The following is an 18,051-nucleotide window of genomic DNA, read 5'->3' as shown; positions in this document are numbered from 1 at the left end:
AAATATATTGACATAAAATATTAATTTACACGCAAAAATATATATACTTTTTTAGGTGTTGATGGACTAACAAAAATTGACATGTCAAATAATTCAATTTACATGATGATTAAACCCCTAACAATACATAAGTTAAAATGATAGCCTGATAATATCATAATTTAATATTATGAGTGGTCATTATATTCTCGTATCATCACTTTGAATATTTATATAATAATTATTATTGTTTATATCGTTTTAAATTAACTAACTCGAGTGGTTTAAAGTTAAAACAACTTCTCAATATTGTGTACATTGCTCAACATTAAACAAAATGAATTGATTAAAAATGATAACAGTAGAAAAGTTTGTGCACAGTTTTTTAGTGAGTTGATTATGTCTAAAGATACTATTTGAAAAATTAATTGATTGCACAAAACACATTATGCCATTTTATAACCAGACAATTAATTCATCACAACATATAAAAAAACCTATCACTTAACATATAAATAAGTTAGAGGTTTTTTAATGTAGGCTTTATTTAGTTTTATTTATTTTTTATCTATGAGACAAAAATGTTATCTACTTATTTTAAGTAACGCTCATTAGATGTAAGATAGAGAAAAATCATAATAGTTAGATAAATATATAAAGAACGTTAAATAAATATTTTAAATAAAAAGATAAAAGGACTTAGTAATTATTTAAAATATATTAAATATAATGAGGTATTCTTATATATTGATAGATATTAATAAGTGATAATTAATCATTCTATTTTAAAAATATTTATTTAAAGAAATTATGATTTGAGATATAATAGTTTATTACACAATATTAATTTTAGTCTATACACTGCATCTATTAGACGACTTTATTTATTTTTTAAATGCCTTCTAAAAAACTGTGTTTTCTATAAGTTTTGGTGTAGATCATAATCAAAATTACTATAAGTTAAAATCTCAATTAACATATTTGAATCATAAATAAAAATTTAGATTTGTATTAAAGAAAAATAAACCCAAAAAACTCATCAATATCCTTTTTCTTTTGGACATATTTTTGTGTGTGAAACTACTATTAGAGATTACCTGTTACCAATAAAATCAATTTTTCTTGTAATATATTATATCATATGGATTATAAAAGATAAAGAATATTAACACGATTTCAAAGTATAAGAATAATCAAATTATAATATCTATAATTTTTTTCCCTTATGACATGATCGATCTTTAAATCTCGTAAATAGAAGAATAGTAAAGTTGTTAAAATTTTTATATTTAGATAATCTCAAATACTTTTTTTACAGCAAATATGTTATGTCTTTACCATTTCAAGTACTGGTATATTTCTTTTAATGAATAATGCACCATTCATATAAAATTTCTATCGTTTCAAAAAAGAAAATTCATACACCAAAGTAAGGTTGATAGTCACTGTAACACCCAAATATTTTAAAGGGTATTACTGATAGTAGAAACTAAATTAATTTGATATCTCATATAAACAATCAAACTTTATTTCAATTACTCCAAAGTACAATACCAAACTTACAAACTTTAAACAATATAGTCTTCATCATTGAAATTTCAACTTATAAGTTTTACACAACATAATCTTTCCAATACAAATTTATTCTTTTTACAAAAATCCCTGAAAGTTTTTCCCCGCATCTCTCTCATCTCTAAGCTTTTTCAACCGTATCTGCAACATTATCTAATCACATATAACATGAGTTATATGATCATAGAACAAACAAATAAGGGTAAGTCAACCATATCATATCAATCATTAAACTTGTAATAAGAATAGTTCAAACATGTATTTCTACAATTACTAAAATATCATTACCCCGATGTCATTAATTCATCATTATCAAAATCAACTTCCTCAATTTCATAAACCTTACAATTTTACCATGCTTACTCACGAAGCCTTATGGTCAGACCGCTCTCTGCCTGCTTCCTTAAGCCTCACCTGTATACTATGTATTACTCTCTGAAGCCTTATGGTCAGACCTCTCTCTGCCTGCTTCTATAAAACTTATGAACCACATATTTATGTCAAAGCCTTATGGTCAGACCACTTGTTGCCTGCTTTCATAAACCTCAGGTGTTACTTTGCTCATATCAAGCTCCCATGGTATAAACCGAACATACTACTTCCCGTAGGAAACATCATTTCATAAGCAATGATTTCTTATATCTACTCCAACATTTCATCAAATCAACATTTCATATCCTCTTATCCACTCCAACATTTCATCAAATCAACAATTCATAACTTCTTCTCCGCATAACTCTGTTCATTCTCTAATCATAATTTGACAATAACCTATTTTGGTGTCAATAAATTAAACATATTGTCAGATATCATACTTCATATTATAAACTCATTTTGACCATACCGAGTATAACTCAACATATTTTCACCAAACAAAGATCATGGATCAACCAAAATATATCAACATATCTTAGGAACTACATATTAAAGTCTGGGCTCAATGTAATGATAAATAAAATATATATGAAATTTTTACCATGATAATATTATGCATCTACAATCAACTTGTTTTATTTTATTTTCATCCTAGTAGAGATTTTTCTTTACCCCAATTGGTCACCGGAGAGGACCCAAATGTCTGAACGCATCAAACTCACCTTCGACGCCAGCACATATGACTAGTCACAACTGACTGGACCAGGCCAGGGCTGCTCTATGATCAGGGATGTGCCAACTCAGGTTTTTAAGGTTCCTCTATCCTACCAACAAAGGGAGGCCTTCAATAATTAACAATTTATTTATTTAATTTATCTGCCTTGTTTTCTTATGCTCTAAATCTTAAAATGCCTAATTTTACTTCCTCTCACAACAACCTCAAACATTGTTTATATATTTAATACCCATATACAAGCTATTACAGAACCCTTATTCCAAACCTTCCAACAAGATTAATTTCAGCCAACAAACTCATTCAATAAATTCATCACAATAAACATCCATAATAGAATTCATACAAGATAATTATAAACAATTAACAATAATAAAACATTACTATAAATGGTCATAGAAGAATACAATATTTGACAATCATAAAAATAATCTTAATATAAAAATTCATGGGGAAACAAGAAGTTGAATCTGGCAGAGCCGGTTAGACAACTTCTAATCCATCCATCAATACAATATAATTAAATAACAAGAACAATACATGTCTGGGGAAATAAGAAGTTGAATCTGGCAGAGCCGGTTAGACAACTTCTAATCCTTCCAAAAATGCAATAAAATAAATAAGCAAAGAAATAAATAGTTTGGGGAAACAAGAAGTTGAATCTGGCAGAGCCGGTTAGACAACTTCTAATCCTTCCAAAAATGTAATAAAATAAATACATAAGGAAATAAAAAGTTTGGGGAATCAAGAAATTGAATCTGGCAGAGCCGGTTAGACAATTTCTAATCCTTCCAAAAAACAATAAAAATAAATAAGGAAAACAATAAAATGTTTGGGGAAATAAGAAATTGAATCTGGCAGAGCCGGTTAGAAAATTTCTAATCCTTCCAAAATACAAAAATAAACCACTAATAACATACAATTGGCATAACATAATCAACATCATATTTTACAACTATCACACTTGGATATTAACACAAAACATACTCTTATTTAAAATTCAAAATCATACAGAAACAAAATACTCCATATTCAAGATTTAAAATCAGACAAAAGAAAAATTATAGTATATTCAAGACTCAAGATAATACAAAAAGAAATACTCAAAATTAGCTTCCCTTACCTCTATTCCAGACTTAGTTTCCTCTTCTCAAACCGTTCTCCGGAAACTTCCAGAATTTCCCCTCTTTAACTATAATTTCCTCCAACTCTCTTCTCTCACAATTTCTCTAGAATTTTGGTGCAAATTTTCAGCCTCCCCCCCTTGGCTATTTATAGCCAAAAAATTTTACTATTCATTTTTTACTATTCATTTTTACTATTCACTTTTACTATTCATTTTTACTATTCAAAAATTATTTTTTATTCATCATTATTATCTCTGAATGATTAATTCTACGTGGAGTGTTCTCTTCCACAATTTATTTTAATATATTTTTTTTTAACTATTCACTATTTACTATTCACTATTTACTATTTACTATTTACTATTCACTATTCTTAAAAAAAATCCTAAATAAGTTATAAAAAATTTGAAGCTCTCCCTCTAGAATTACTATAACTTTATATCCAAAAATTTACATTTTTCTATCCATTAAAATTATTATTACTAATAAAATGTTAAAATTTACAATTATAAATATTTTTTTTTTATGGATCTTACATTTTAACTTACAAATATTTTCAAGGATCTTAGAGTCACCTTTCTTATTGGATTTATTTTTAAAAATATTATACAATTATATACAACTTCCTAAAACTTTGAATATATGGTAGAGAGTTTTGCTTTTAATCATAATTCTATTATTATTGTATTCCTAACACTTTTTAAACACAACACTCTATTAAGTTTATACTTATGATTTATGATTTATGTTCTTGCATAATTGTAAATAATTTTATATACAGTACAAATATTATAATTCTACTAAAAACATCTTCATAGTTTAAACCTCACACTTCTGAAATTAGATGTTATGTCACTTTTCATAAAATTTATTTAAATGATTATATATTTAAAAATATAAAATGTTTATTAAATTAATGAATTACGATAAAATATTTTTTTTTAATTTTCAAGCAACTATTCATTATTATTTGAGAACTTCATCAATCAAATTAATAAATTTATATGCGCACATGGAGCATTAAATTATATAAGATTTACCATTGGCTGTATTCATGCTAGAAAAACGTAAAATAATAATAATAATAATAATAATAATAATAATAAATTGAACAAACGACTTACAAAATATTTGGTTTTGCTAAGTCTTAATTTCAGATTATAATAAAAAAATAGTCAAATGAAACATGTTTAAAAAGTCAATAAATATATAATTTATGGGTAGAAATTTAATTTGAAGTCTTGTAATTCATTTTTCAATAATTTCAGCGCAGGATTTAAAAGGTATTAGTGAGTGATTAGGTTTGATTAAGTTAGATATAAAAAAATTAGGAGGATGAGATTAGGAGATAAAAGAAGGAAGATGAAAATTTTGGATAGATGGCATTGGCATAGATAGGTAACCCTGACTTTGGATTTGGAATAGGACGGAACAGGCCGTAACTTAACTTGTTTGTTGGGAACTTGACCTATCCAAGAGACGAATATCATATACCACACCAATTCATATAAACCCTCATTTCTTCTTTCGTTCTTTTGCATTGTTGTTCCCTTCTTCCCCGTTCAATCCTAACCGAACCCTATCTTGTGTGGAATTGAATTGAATAGAATAGAATTGATATTATTATTTGGGGGAAGAGAAAGATAGAATAAGAAGAAGAAGAAGAAAAGCGGGCACAATTGTTGCAATTGAACGATGTCTGCTGCGGTGTGCGGAAGCAAGAGATCTTTGTTCGAAGAGCTTCCACCTTCCCCGCCAGTATCCAAGAGGCTCCGCTGTTCATCTTCCCCAATTCGCCTCTCTCTTCCTTCCCTCATCGATCACCTTCGCCCTCTCTTCCCTCATATGGATGATCAGGTTTTCTTTTTTCTTTGATGCTTTCTTTGGTAATTAAATTCAAATTCATCGCTAATTTTGTTTTCTGTTATTCTCACAGATCCTCGAGAAAGCCCTCCAAGAATGTGGTAATGACCTAGATGCTGCCATCAAGAGCCTCCACGGCCTCCGTCTGGGATCTACCGATGATAATTCTCAAGCTGCTCCTCAACCCCACCCTGACACAGGTATAATCAGGTTACCGTTATTTAAATCCTCACCAAAAGATTAAAGATTATCGATTTTAATTTATAGTTGGATTACTATTATTCTTTAATTTATAGTTGGATTACTATTATTCGTACCCGTGGTTTTTGAATTTCAATTGGATATTCGTTGTGTCTCGTTATCGGCTTTGATTTCTTTGATAAAATTGTATGGCTTAATTAAATGATCTGGTTGGTTTGATTTTGAAAAACTTGCAGGAGCTTTGGAAGAGAATGGGGATGCTGCATCTGCTTCTGGGGGTCAGCCGGCTGCAGACAACTTTCCTGCTGATGGAGCTGAGTGGATTGACTTGTTTGTCAGAGAGATGACATGTGCTACCAGCGTTGATGATGCCAGAGCTCGAGCTGCTAGACTGCTAGAGGTTTTAGAAAAATCTATTAGTGCACACGCCAGTTCTGGGGCAACAACTGCCCTTCAAAGGGTATGTCTCGTGCTTCAATTGCTTCCGTTAACTGTACTTGTTTAAGAATTTGGTCATGGGAATTTGGAAGGCTGTTGTTGTAGATTATAATAGTCTGTGGTACATGCTAGCAAGTTAGCCTGATGTACCTGCATTTGAGGCTTGTATGCATTAAATTTCGTGTGTATGATGCGTTGACATCTTGCATGTAGGTAAGTAATGTTCTCAACGGATAGCTACATGTTGAAGTATCAGTTTGATTATATTAATAACTGATGTGATAGTTTTGGTTGTTGTCACTCATGAGTGGTTTTCACTTTCAGGAAAATTTGATGCTGAAGGAGCAAATTGAAGCCCTGACTAAGGAGAAAAATTGTTTTAAAAGTGCTTTTAGAATCCAGCTTGAACGCCTTTCGGATTACGATAGTAAAACCCAAGAGTTGCAGCAGTTGAAGCAGTTGGTGTCTCAATATCAGGAGCAGATCAGAACTCTTGAGGTACAGTTTTGTCCAGGTTGATTTCAAAGTCGTACATTGGGATTTTAAGTTTGAAATTGAACTATTATCTGCATAAATTTTGAATCCCTTTCCTTTATAAAATTGAAGAGGAAAGGAGAAAATGCTGTTAGCATTTTGCTTTAGAAATAGGAATGACTTGATTGATGATCATGGATATGCTACTGTGTATATCCTCGCGGGATTTAGACTTGGTAGTAATTCCACTATCTCCAATCAACCACAGATCTTTTAAGTGAGAATTTTCCTTTTATTCATCTCCCAACTTCCTCCTTCTTTGTCTTATCCTATGCTTCAACCTGTCCATTGTTTCAGACTGTTAAGATATGAGGAGATACTATTTCTTCAACCCATAGACAGAGGGATTGGTAGTTATAATGGTGGATTCAATTCTTAGATTAATAATCATGACCCATTTTTGTTCAGTTAAAACTTTTTTGTGCTTGCTGATGAATGCTGTGTCTTGTGGTTTTTTTGACAGGTGAATAACTATGCTTTGCGGATGCATTTGAATCAGGCACAACAGTACAACTCTTTTCCTGGGCGTTTCCCTCCTGATGCCTTCTAGAGCGATCTGTATGTAGAATATTAATTTAGGCATAGCTGCATTTGGTTAATTAATTATCCCAGAGAAAAATGCTTGTTGCTGATTTGTTGCAGATGTGTTGCTCCTGTAGGTCAAGGAATGGTAACTATTCCCACAGTTCGGGGGTGATTTGGATAGAATTTGACACTATAGATGAGAGTATTCGACAGTTAATTCAATTATTTATCACTACTTTAGCATCGAGATTTGAGTGTACTGTAATTACTACGAATGCTAAGATCACTTGATGTACCACCACAACAGTTTACTGCCAATTATGTTTTAAATTGAGTTTACTATTTTCGATTATTACTATTGCAGTCCTTATTCCATACATGATAATATTGATTTCCATGTAGAGATGATATACTTGTTCCAAGTTTTGATGGGTTAAATGATTGAGTTTGTGCTTTGTACATTTTTTTTTCTGGGAAAGTTAGTTGTAGATGTGTAACTTAGAGTTTGTTTTTCATATAGAAATGCTGTGATCCAGATTAAGAAAATACAAAAGAAGACGATGTAGTAACATTATATTACATTGTTTTTATCTAATCATAATTTCCAAGTCATCTATTGATTGTGGTTAATCTTGTATGAGATGTTTGAAATAAATTTTTTGACTTTGATAATTAAGATTAGTCATAATACCAATCTAGAGGGTTGACTATAGGAATGTTTTGAATAAAATATGTCGATGAGCTCTTTGTAGTAAGTACTATTTTGAGAGACAAATTGATTCAAACTCTTATATGCTAGGTATGAATAAAATTGTAATCCAAACTTGAAAAATAATGAAAAAGGCTTTGAGATGGACAATTTTTCCATACATAAAATCCCTCTCATATTTAGCTATCTGATTTTACTTACTAAAATATTAAATCATGACAAATTTTCAATCAACATATTTTACGCAGTCAATGCATCAACAACTTTGTTAATTTCATATTTAGTTTTTTAAATTAGTCATCTATTAGGTTTGTTATAATTATTTTTTCTTTTAGTCCTTTGCAAGGAAGATATAATAACAAGCAAGACTAATTAAGAAGAGATTGAATTATATGAGTCCATTTATAATAAAAAAAAATATTATTTTCATCGAGTATCTATATAAATGTGTTCTTTAGGAGACTTTCTTCATGTTCATAGTTTATATCAACTTTTGTAATCTTTTATAAGTGATGAAAGTCTCCTTCTTAGTCCAATTAACTTTCTGATTGTATCTTTTTTCTCTTTAAATGAATGAATTCAATCAAAACCTAGGTTTCGAGATTCGTTATTTCACTTCCTTTCATATAATACATAAGTGGAAACAAACACTTATACAGTTGTCAAAACGGTTAACCTGGCTTAATTTGGCCCAGCTTACCATGGGTTGGTCACTCAGTGAGCCAATCTATCTCGGCTCACTTATTAGTGAGTTGAACAAATTCGAACCCGACCCGATCCGTGATCACGGATTGGTGGGTTAAACGGGTTGACCACTGATTCATTTAATTATAAGTTTTTTTTAAAATAAAAAAAATTACAATTTTTTTAATTCAAATCTAAATAAAAGTCACATGAGTCGGGTTAAGTGAGCTGAGTTAAAAACTAGCCCACATAAAAAAATTACACCACCACATTTCTCATTTACCCATCATTTACTTTTTTCAGAAAGTTAAAAATAGTTGGTAAAAAAATTTCTTTTGCACCAATGTCCAACCACCCGTTAAAAGCGATCCCACTATAAAAGGTAATGCACCCCGCACATATAAAATGTAATGCATCCCCCACATTTCCTCTTTCATTCTGCTATTTTTTTGCTCCTTCAATGTGCTATTGTACTAAATACATAAATATATTCTGTAAATAAAGTTAAAAAAATTAAACTAATAAAGGAAAAAAAATTAAACACTCATTCACACTTTCAAAATGCATTGACAATACGTGTTCAGGCTTAATTATGTCAAAAAAAACATAAATATATTCTATAAATAAAGCTAAAAAGTAAAAAAATAATAAACACTGAAATCAGAAGGCCAAAACAAATATGGAAGATCTGTTTCGCCTTCACCGGATGTGAACATCTGCCAACGGATGTTAACATCCGTTAAAGGCCAAACGGATCTTCCATATCCGTTTTGGCCTTCTGATTTCAGTGATTTCATGGACACATCAGACGACAACATACAATAACACTACACACAGCATAACAAAATCACAACACATACAAAACCTAAATAACAAACCAACCTCGATCTGAAGAGAGGAAACCAAGAACGAACCACACTCCACTTCACACTCCTCTTCATGAACCTCAAACATAGCTGAATGGAAGCACACGATGCAGGCACGAAAGGAAAACGAATGGAGGAAAGGAGGAAACATATGTAAAAAAAATCAAAGAAAGATGAAGAAAGTAGGAAGAAGAAAGAATGAAGAGAAATGAGATTTTGTGGATGTGTGGGGTAAGCGGCTGCAAAAGAAAGGGAAAGAAGATTAGGGTTTTATTTTATATTAAATAGGGTAAAAGTAAAAATAATTCTACTCCAAGGTAGTTTTCGAATAAAATAAAATTAAAGATAAGGGTTTAGTGGTGTAGAAGAATACTCTGGTGGTGGAGAGAGTAACCTTTTTTTTCAAACCCAAATCGACTTAAACCCGTGGTGAGTCAAATGACTCGCGAATTACAATCTATTTTGATAATACTATATACCGCGGTTACTGGATAAAGAAATAGTGAATACACCGAAATATAAAATCATAGAAATATAAAATGATAGAAAATTAGGACTCCTTTATTCTCCTCCATAAATGTTAGAAAACAAAAAAGAAAATATATTTTATAAAGATATTATTGTTTTAATATCTATTAAAACTAATAAATTTGTACACATACTTTACCTTTACCATTTTTTTTACAAATATAAAATTTAACATTTTTTAACAACCTTGTAAAAAAAGTGTAAAAGAACTCTTTCCTATTTTATGATCCCATGTTAAAAACATTATCAGACCACACAACTTATCTTGCGGGTCCCACGAGGTCCCTCCTTTTTCTGGTTCGTAGCAATGGCAACGCCATACAAGCTGACCTTTGTGCTTGACACACTTAGCCTATTTCCGACCCACACACGCGCGTAGACGCAGAGAGGGTAAACTAAAATCATGAACACAAACACACACACAATTTCCCCGCAGTCGTTCTCATCTTCTTAGTTATCAGTATTCTCTCATTCATTCCATCCATTTTTGCATTCTTTCAATGGCCGTTGCAACCCTCTCTCTGCTTCCTCCCTCCACGTGTCCCTGCTTCTGCGGCACCGTCCATCTCCGCTCTCACAACAGCTTCATTTCCATTCATTCTCCTTCCTTTTCAACTTCCTTCTCCTCGGTTTCCAATCCCAACCTCGCTCCCACGCGCCGCCGCTTCCACACTGTCTTCGCCGCTTCCTCCGACTACTATTCCACTCTCGGAATCTCCAAATCCGCCACAGGAAAGGAAATCAAAGCTGCTTATCGAAAGTTAGCTCGTCAGGTATGTATCCAATTCTACTTCTCTATCAAAATCCATTTCGAATCCCAAGTTGATTATGAGCTTCCGGTAGCGAATTAGAAATTGCAAGGAATTCGAGTTGTTATTCAGTTATCCGATGGGAATCGTTGCGATTTCGTGGCTACTTGTTGGAATTTGAACTATGCAATGCACTTGATAGTTTATTCAGATATTCGTAATTACCCTGATTTTGTGTTCATCGTTTTCTCTTCAGTATCATCCTGATGTAAATAAGGAGCCCGGTGCGACTGAAAAGTTCAAAGAGATTAGTGCTGCGTATGAGGTTTGCATGGAAACTACACTGCTGACTATCGTGTTATGCTATGCTACTCTTCTTTACTGGACCTCTATGCATGTTTAGTATCACTTTTGAAAGCAGTCCACTGATATTTTGCTCTAGCAAATGAATGGATGTCTTGTTTAGGGTCCTAACGCGAGTGCCGTTTTCTTTTATCTTTTAGTTTTCTGTAAATTTTACATTGGAGGCCCAACTGTTTTGGTCTATACTTAACTTTAATAATTTGTTTTTGTATGTAATCAGTAGGGAATTAGCTGCCTCTGGTTAGATCCGACGTTTATTTCCTTTTAATTCTAAGGTTTTCATATCGGAATGAATTTTTACTTTTCAAATATTTTCATCTATTTTCATGCATTGCCTTGTCGAATCTATTGACAGCCAATATAAAGCATCTTTGAGCCAGGGACAAACCTAGATGCAATTCTCCATTTGAATTTGGAGTTTCACTTCGGTAACCTTTGCGTACCTTTAATGCAAATATTCATTATACAAATTATTAAAGAAGTTTCCATTTCTAATTGGAAAACAGTGTGAAAAGTACATAAAGAATTGCGCCTACATTTTCTCAATGAGAAAGGGGCTATTATTCTAAACATATTTGAATGCTTTTTAGAAGATGACAGATCAAATCACAACATACAACATTTCAAAGCATAGATAAGAAAAAAGTGATTACCATCAAGTAATAGGTGTATACTGTGTAGTTCGAGCCCATACTCTTTTTTATTTTTTGTGTGTGCGGTGTCTTAAAGGACTCAATATCAAAAGTTTTATGATAGTCTTTACTTGATGCTCATTCCTTGGAAATGTTTAAAACTTGTAGATTATTCTGGAACAATGGCATCAACCAGTCTTATGCCCGTATACCACTGAGTGCACAGTTATTTTGAATTATATTTGTGATATCAGTTTTTGAATTATGAATCATAACATTGTCAGGTGCTATCAGATGATAAAAAGAGGGCTTTATATGATCAATATGGCGAGGCAGGAGTTAAGAGTGCAGTTGGAGGAGGCTCAAGTGCCTACACGGTATCTTTTTTATATGAATTTCGGGAGCACTACATATATGAAAGGATGAATCACCATAAAATAATTCGCTGGTCAGCAGAATTTGTGGTTAATATACTGATAGCTCCAATGCGCATAAGTTGTCTTATGTTTTGGGAAAAAAACTGAAATGCATGGCAATTAGAGTTGCACCTTACTTTTGGTACTTCTCTAAGGTAGATTTATATTTAGCAATTTATTTCTTGCAGACAAATCCTTTTGATTTATTTGAGACATTTTTTGGGCCAAGTATGGGTGGCTTTGGAGGCATGGATCCGACTGGATTTGGAACTCGTCGTCGTAGTACCGTTACTAAGGGTGAAGACATTCGGTGAGTTGTGGGCTGTTCGTTATTCTTTATTTACCATTTTAGTCTAGTGAATGATTACTATATTTAGCTAGTTAAAGTAAATATTGGTACTGCATAAGTAGGAGCAAACTTCACTCTACCAAGCTGGTTTGTGAGGTTGATTTAAGTTTAAATTCAACTATCTTAATATAGTATTAAAGTCATTTAAAGTCTATCTCAATGGAGATATGGGCCTATCATGTCACCCTTTATCGTGCAAACCTCACTTCACCAAATTAATTTTGTAAGGTTGAATTAGGTTTAAATTTCATTACCTTAATAACTTTATTTATATATAGTTAATACTACCTGGTGAGATTATCCTTAGTTTTTTCAACTTGTTAAGAGAAGTTTGGGTTCTTATTCTACATTGATTTTTTGAATATTTAGTTTTTGTTGAGCTCAATGGACATTACTTGATTATATATAGCTAATTCCACTAGGATAGTCTAGACTTGGTAAAGGAAAATAAAAACATGGCAAAACAACAATAGCGAAGGTTTCCTTCATGTTCCGTTTTAATCTCCACTACACTCTACCCATTTCACAGTGTTGAAAATAATTCAACCTTCTTTCCTCATTAGTGTCTGTGTGATTCCAAACCAACTTAATCGATTTTGTCATCTTTTCATCTGTAGGTGGCATACCAATATTCCTAATACAATATATTCTCTCTTTTTCTTTTCTTACTTTGTAATGGTCCTCCTTAAGGATTAAAGGTACAAATCCACAAAGAGGGAAAATGTATAATGCTTTGGTTGGGGTAAGAGTATTGATTAGGGGAAGCGATTGTTTGTGAGACAATTAGTTGACACTCAAAACACATCTATATATGACATGAACCAAGAACAGAATTGGGGAAAAGAAAACAAAGATTTTTGTTGATATATTGAAATTGAACATAAGAGATCTCTCTCCAATGATTTTCCGTTCATAGACACCAATTTTCTCCTTTGAGATAGAAAATCTCAATCTGCAACTTCGCAAGATAGAATGCATCCTTTCCTCTCACATTCTGTTATTTAACTTCCTAATTCCCAAATTAACTAACTAGTTTTTTTAATTGTCCTTACTCCTAAAACATATAATATTAATACAGGGAAAATTAAAAATAAAAAGACAATTATTTTCTCCAATTGTTATTTGGTGATTTGAAATTCTATAATTTAATATTTATATCATATCCTATCACATCAATTCTGCATTAAGAACATGTGACTTGATAGTTCTGCATATGGAAATGTTGCATCTTCCGAACTGTGATTTGGAATGATTTGTGATTCGAATGTCAACAGGTATGACTTTTCCTTGGAGTTTTCTGAGGCAATTTTTGGAACAGAGAAAGAATTCGATCTTTCTCATTTGGAAACATGTGAAGTCTGCACTGGTACCGGAGCAAAAATAGGCTCCAAGATGAGAGTATGTTCAACTTGTGGTGGGAGGGGTCAGGTGATGAGGACTGAACAAACACCTTTTGGGATGTTCTCACAGGTAATTTTTGTTCTTTCCTCATGGATCTGTATATATATTTTTCCCTTCAATTTTGTATACTGTACTGTTGTGTCTTCCAAATAAGTTTCTCCATTGGGAGCAGACATTCTGCATGTCCCTTTGTAATTTTCCATTTCTTTTCATGAATTGTGGACATCCTCATGCTTTACTTGTGGGAGTTATTGATTTATTTTGCAATTGGTTATATTACTTCATACGATCATCTTCATTTTGTGCAGTTTTCTTGCACAAGGTAAAAACCTTGTACTTTTCGTCTGCCTGAGAGTACTTTTCCATCCTAATATCTTTCTCAATTCTAGGTTTCAGTATGTCCAAGCTGTGGAGGGGATGGAGAAGTCATATCTGAATATTGTCGTAAATGCAATGGTGAAGGACGAATACGGATCAAGAAAAATATTAAAGTTAAAGTTCCTCCTGGTGTTAGCTCAGGCAGTATTTTAAGAGTTTCTGGGGAGGGTGATGCTGGACCAAGAGGGTATGTTGTTTTTATATTAATGTCTGACATTTGTATTGTGAAAGTCTTTGACCAACTACTTCATAATAATTATATTGAGAATTTGTGTGTTTTGCTTGTATTGTAAATGACATGGATACACGATTCCATCAGTGAGTAAGTTTGTCTTGCTCTCTGACGAAGGAAGGATGGATCTTCAAAAAGGAGCATTAGTATGTCCTGCTTAATCTAAAAGAACATAAATAGGCGAAGGAAAGACATCCTCACAAGTGTAGCTGTCCAGGGATGGACAAATGCCCCCTTCGAAAACTTGAGCACATATCTATAATAAATGACTCTTAAGGGTGGGATATGAAGAATGTTGCAGTACAACCTACTCCATATGTAAATACCTAATGGGAAATGTATGTAAATAGAGCAACATATTGGTCATAAATTATCCTAATGCTTCTTTAAATGGAGGTGGTTTACTTCTATGTGAATTTAGACTATTTTATTGTTCAAAACATGATCTGGAAGTTGCTATATATCTTGTCATAGCAGGGGACCTCCTGGAGATCTTTATGTCTATCTTGACGTGCAAGAGATACCTGGAATTCAAAGGGACGACATTAATCTCTCCTCAACAATATCAATCAGTTATCTAGATGCAATACTGGGGGCTGTTGTGAAGGTAAATTAATTTAGTTGGTACTCTTGGTTTGAGTTCGACTTGGGTCATTTCACATAGGCTGGACACTTTTGGTCCTCTTAGTTTTAGTGGAAATATCATTATTCTAGTAATTTTCATTGTTATTGTTATACATGTTACCGCTTGTAAAACTTGACGCCTGGCATAGTCTCTGGTATTCTGTTCAGGCCTTGACCTTAAAGTATTTTTTTTTTCCCATAATAATGCTATATCAGCTCTTATAATACTCACATATCTTCCTTTGGGTGGAAACTGTAGCATGACCTGAAAGTAATTTTGTTGCCTTGTGCGTCTCATAAAGATTCATAACTGATGTTACCAAATGATATTTTTGCAAAAATGTTCAGCTAATAAGATTATGATTGACTGAATATACAGTGTTCCCTTTTTTTATATTTTATGATATTTATTACTTTTTATCATTGAATATTAAGTTACAAGGTTTAACATATACTAGATATTTTATTATTTTTCGCGTAGCGTTTTTTTTCTTTTGGTATATCATTGGTGTCAGCTGTTAATAATTTGTGCACTCACCTTCGATGGATTGAATTTGGTACCTAAACAGGTAAAAACAGTTGAAGGAATTTCGGAACTACAAATACCTGCTGGTACCCAACCCGGAGATGTCCTCGTCCTTGCAAGAAAAGGTGTACCAAAATTAAATAAACCATCAATACGTGGTGACCACTTATTCACTGTTAAGGTTACAATACCAAAACGTATTAGGTAATGAGTCTTCATGTATTGTTCTTTTATACTCATTTGATGAATCTATATCAGAGGTTTGATATCAATTGTCTCTGCACTGCATCTTTAGTACAAAGGAACGTGAGTTGCTTGAAGAACTTGGTTCTCTAGGTGACGCAAGCAAACGTTTAAAATCTCGGCCTAAGACCCACTCTTCAAGTAGGTGGTTTTTTTTATTATTGACATATCTGTTAGTTTTCCACCCTCCATATTCTACAATCTATAGGAGCATTTGGTCATTTGACAGCTTTAATCTTTTATATAACCTGACATTCGATCAGGTCTTTGCAACACGTTTTCATGTTGCAATAGAGAAATCCTACAATGCAATGAGTACACACTTTATTTGAGCCGTGAACCATATTTTTACCTTCTGTATCAGGTGTTACGGAAACTCCTACACTTCAAAAGGATGAAAGTTCAACAGTAACATCAGAAGAAAAAAGTGAGAAATCAGAAGACGAAAACGATGTATGGAATAAATTGAAGGACTTTGCTGGGTAATAATTTTCTCATATTTTATTTTAATTTTTCCATAAATGTGTATGGAGAGCCTTGGATTTTCACAAGTCGAAAACATGAATTCTGATTGTAATACCTAAATTATGCAGATAAACATTCCTCTTTTCATTAAAAAAATCAAATAAAGCATTTCAGTTTTAATGAGACGTAGTTGAAGAATCTCCTTAATATACCACGGGCTCTTGAAAGGACTTGTAGTTCTGTCATTTATAAGTTCATGAGCCCTTTAATCTATATCAATTTATTTCCGTACTCCAATGCTATTTGACCATGCAAGAAATGATTCTTAGTACATGAGTGTCTTTCTCATTGAGTTGATGCATCAGAATGGAGATTTTTGGTTCTATATTTGATCGTTGATGCTTTTTACTATTGTTTGAGTCCTCACAAATGTTTTGAAGAGAAAAGAAATGCTGAACTGGACTGGCTTATCGGTGCAGATTGATAGATTGTTTTAAATGTGCCGTTTATTGTGATTCTATAGGATTCTAAATTTCCGAAGAAAAAAATTGTTTGTACTGGTCCTACTGTTAGATTGAAAGTTTTTTCGGTCATTGGTATTTGGTAATTGTTTCATTCACGTGTTTGTGAGTTGAGTGCAATGTCCGAAACTTACCGTCAATGAATCCTGCAGATCTGTGGCAAATGGAGCTTTCAAGTGGCTGAAAGATAATCTCTAGTCCCATGGGGTTGTTGAATGGAGCAGAATCTTCAAGATAGGTTTGCAGTGCTTATGATTTCAGTAGTTACTGGAAGGAAAGGAACTAATGGAGACAATATTTTCTTCAAATGCTTTAACTGAATTTAGCTACGCGGCAAAATCAAACAAGTAGTGATGCTTATTCTTTTATTTGTTTTTTTTCTTGTAAATTTTGGAACAAGATGATTTATACAGAATAACTTGTTCAAGGATAGTCGAATTGTACTCTATGAGCAGGTTGCACTAAGAAAGCTAGTGTACATCTGAAAGGAAGTCTAACCTCTGTTCGAGTGAATTACCTAAAAAATAGATTTTAGTAAGTGAATCCTTGTGTTTAGTTCCACTCTTCGCATAGTTTTATATTTTCTACTAACACATTGAATAAACTAAGACATTAAATTAGTTTCTAGATTCATACTTTTAAAATGAGAAAAAACAATATTTAATTATTGAAATCGACTAATAAATTATTTCAGTTATTAAGTAGCCATCAATTTGAACTCTGAATTGGGTAATTGTCAGTTAGCTTCTTAGAATGCATCATTTAATGAGATTAAGGGCCCAAAAAACTGATGATCGTCAAATTTAAATATTAAGTGGATAATATTTGTCAAATTTATAGTCTAGATTAATTGACTTTATTATTTCAGGTTAAAAATTCAAAACCTAAATCTAATATTTTTGTCTCCTCTACATTACTTAATGCATTTTTTTAAATGAAATTTTAGACATCATTGTGAAAAAATATAAAACTTTTAGCTACTTTTTTTGTCACTTTTATTATTATATGGTCTAATAGA

At 32.2% G+C, this 18,051-nt stretch overlaps 2 protein-coding genes across 3 annotated transcripts; both read left to right on the top strand.

The window, feature by feature from the left end:
* The first annotated feature begins 5,180 nt into the window (after positions 1-5,180).
* Positions 5,181-7,702, top strand: LOC108333045 (uncharacterized). 2 transcript variants are annotated; one of them, XM_017568366.2, is made up of 6 exons: positions 5,181-5,643; positions 5,723-5,849; positions 6,087-6,310; positions 6,613-6,786; positions 7,286-7,380; positions 7,465-7,702. In XM_017568366.2, exons 1-5 carry the CDS (start codon positions 5,482-5,484, stop codon positions 7,370-7,372), a joined length of 774 nt encoding a protein of 257 aa, XP_017423855.1. In that variant the 5' UTR covers positions 5,181-5,481; the 3' UTR covers positions 7,373-7,380; positions 7,465-7,702. The 2 variants fall into 2 exon arrangements, with proteins under 2 accessions (XP_017423855.1, XP_017423854.1); XM_017568365.2 differs by having other exon boundaries at positions 5,188-5,643; positions 7,482-7,702.
* A 2,717-nt stretch (positions 7,703-10,419) lies between these two features.
* LOC108334425 (uncharacterized) lies at positions 10,420-17,465 on the top strand. The gene is made up of 11 exons (XM_017570264.2): positions 10,420-10,907; positions 11,140-11,208; positions 12,163-12,255; positions 12,483-12,604; positions 13,918-14,113; positions 14,434-14,609; positions 15,132-15,261; positions 15,848-16,008; positions 16,100-16,188; positions 16,412-16,529; positions 17,186-17,465. Exons 1-11 carry the CDS (start codon positions 10,635-10,637, stop codon positions 17,229-17,231), a joined length of 1,473 nt encoding a protein of 490 aa, XP_017425753.1. The 5' UTR covers positions 10,420-10,634; the 3' UTR covers positions 17,232-17,465.
* Positions 17,466-18,051: the final 586 nt, after the last annotated feature.

Source organism: Vigna angularis, chromosome 11 (assembly GCF_016808095.1).
Source record: "Vigna angularis cultivar LongXiaoDou No.4 chromosome 11, ASM1680809v1, whole genome shotgun sequence".
Classification (NCBI taxonomy): Eukaryota; Viridiplantae; Streptophyta; class Magnoliopsida; order Fabales; family Fabaceae; genus Vigna; species Vigna angularis.
This window is presented reverse-complemented; position numbering and strand designations above follow the sequence as displayed.

Bases quoted from the DNA above. Each gene is read 5' to 3' on its own strand.
- LOC108333045 (XM_017568366.2), top strand. From the start codon at position 5,482: ATGTCTGCTGCGGTGTGCGGAAGCAAGAGATCTTTGTTCGAAGAGCTT. The intron at 6,311-6,612 runs GTATGTCTCGTG...TTTCACTTTCAG, and splicing joins CAACAACTGCCCTTCAAAGG to GAAAATTTGATGCTGAAGGA. The intron at 6,787-7,285 runs GTACAGTTTTGT...TTTTTTTGACAG, and splicing joins AGCAGATCAGAACTCTTGAG to GTGAATAACTATGCTTTGCG.
- LOC108334425 (XM_017570264.2), top strand. From the start codon at position 10,635: ATGGCCGTTGCAACCCTCTCTCTGCTTCCTCCCTCCACGTGTCCCTGC. The intron at 16,009-16,099 runs GTAATGAGTCTT...CTGCATCTTTAG, and splicing joins ACAATACCAAAACGTATTAG to TACAAAGGAACGTGAGTTGC. The intron at 16,530-17,185 runs GTAATAATTTTC...TGAATCCTGCAG, and splicing joins AAATTGAAGGACTTTGCTGG to ATCTGTGGCAAATGGAGCTT.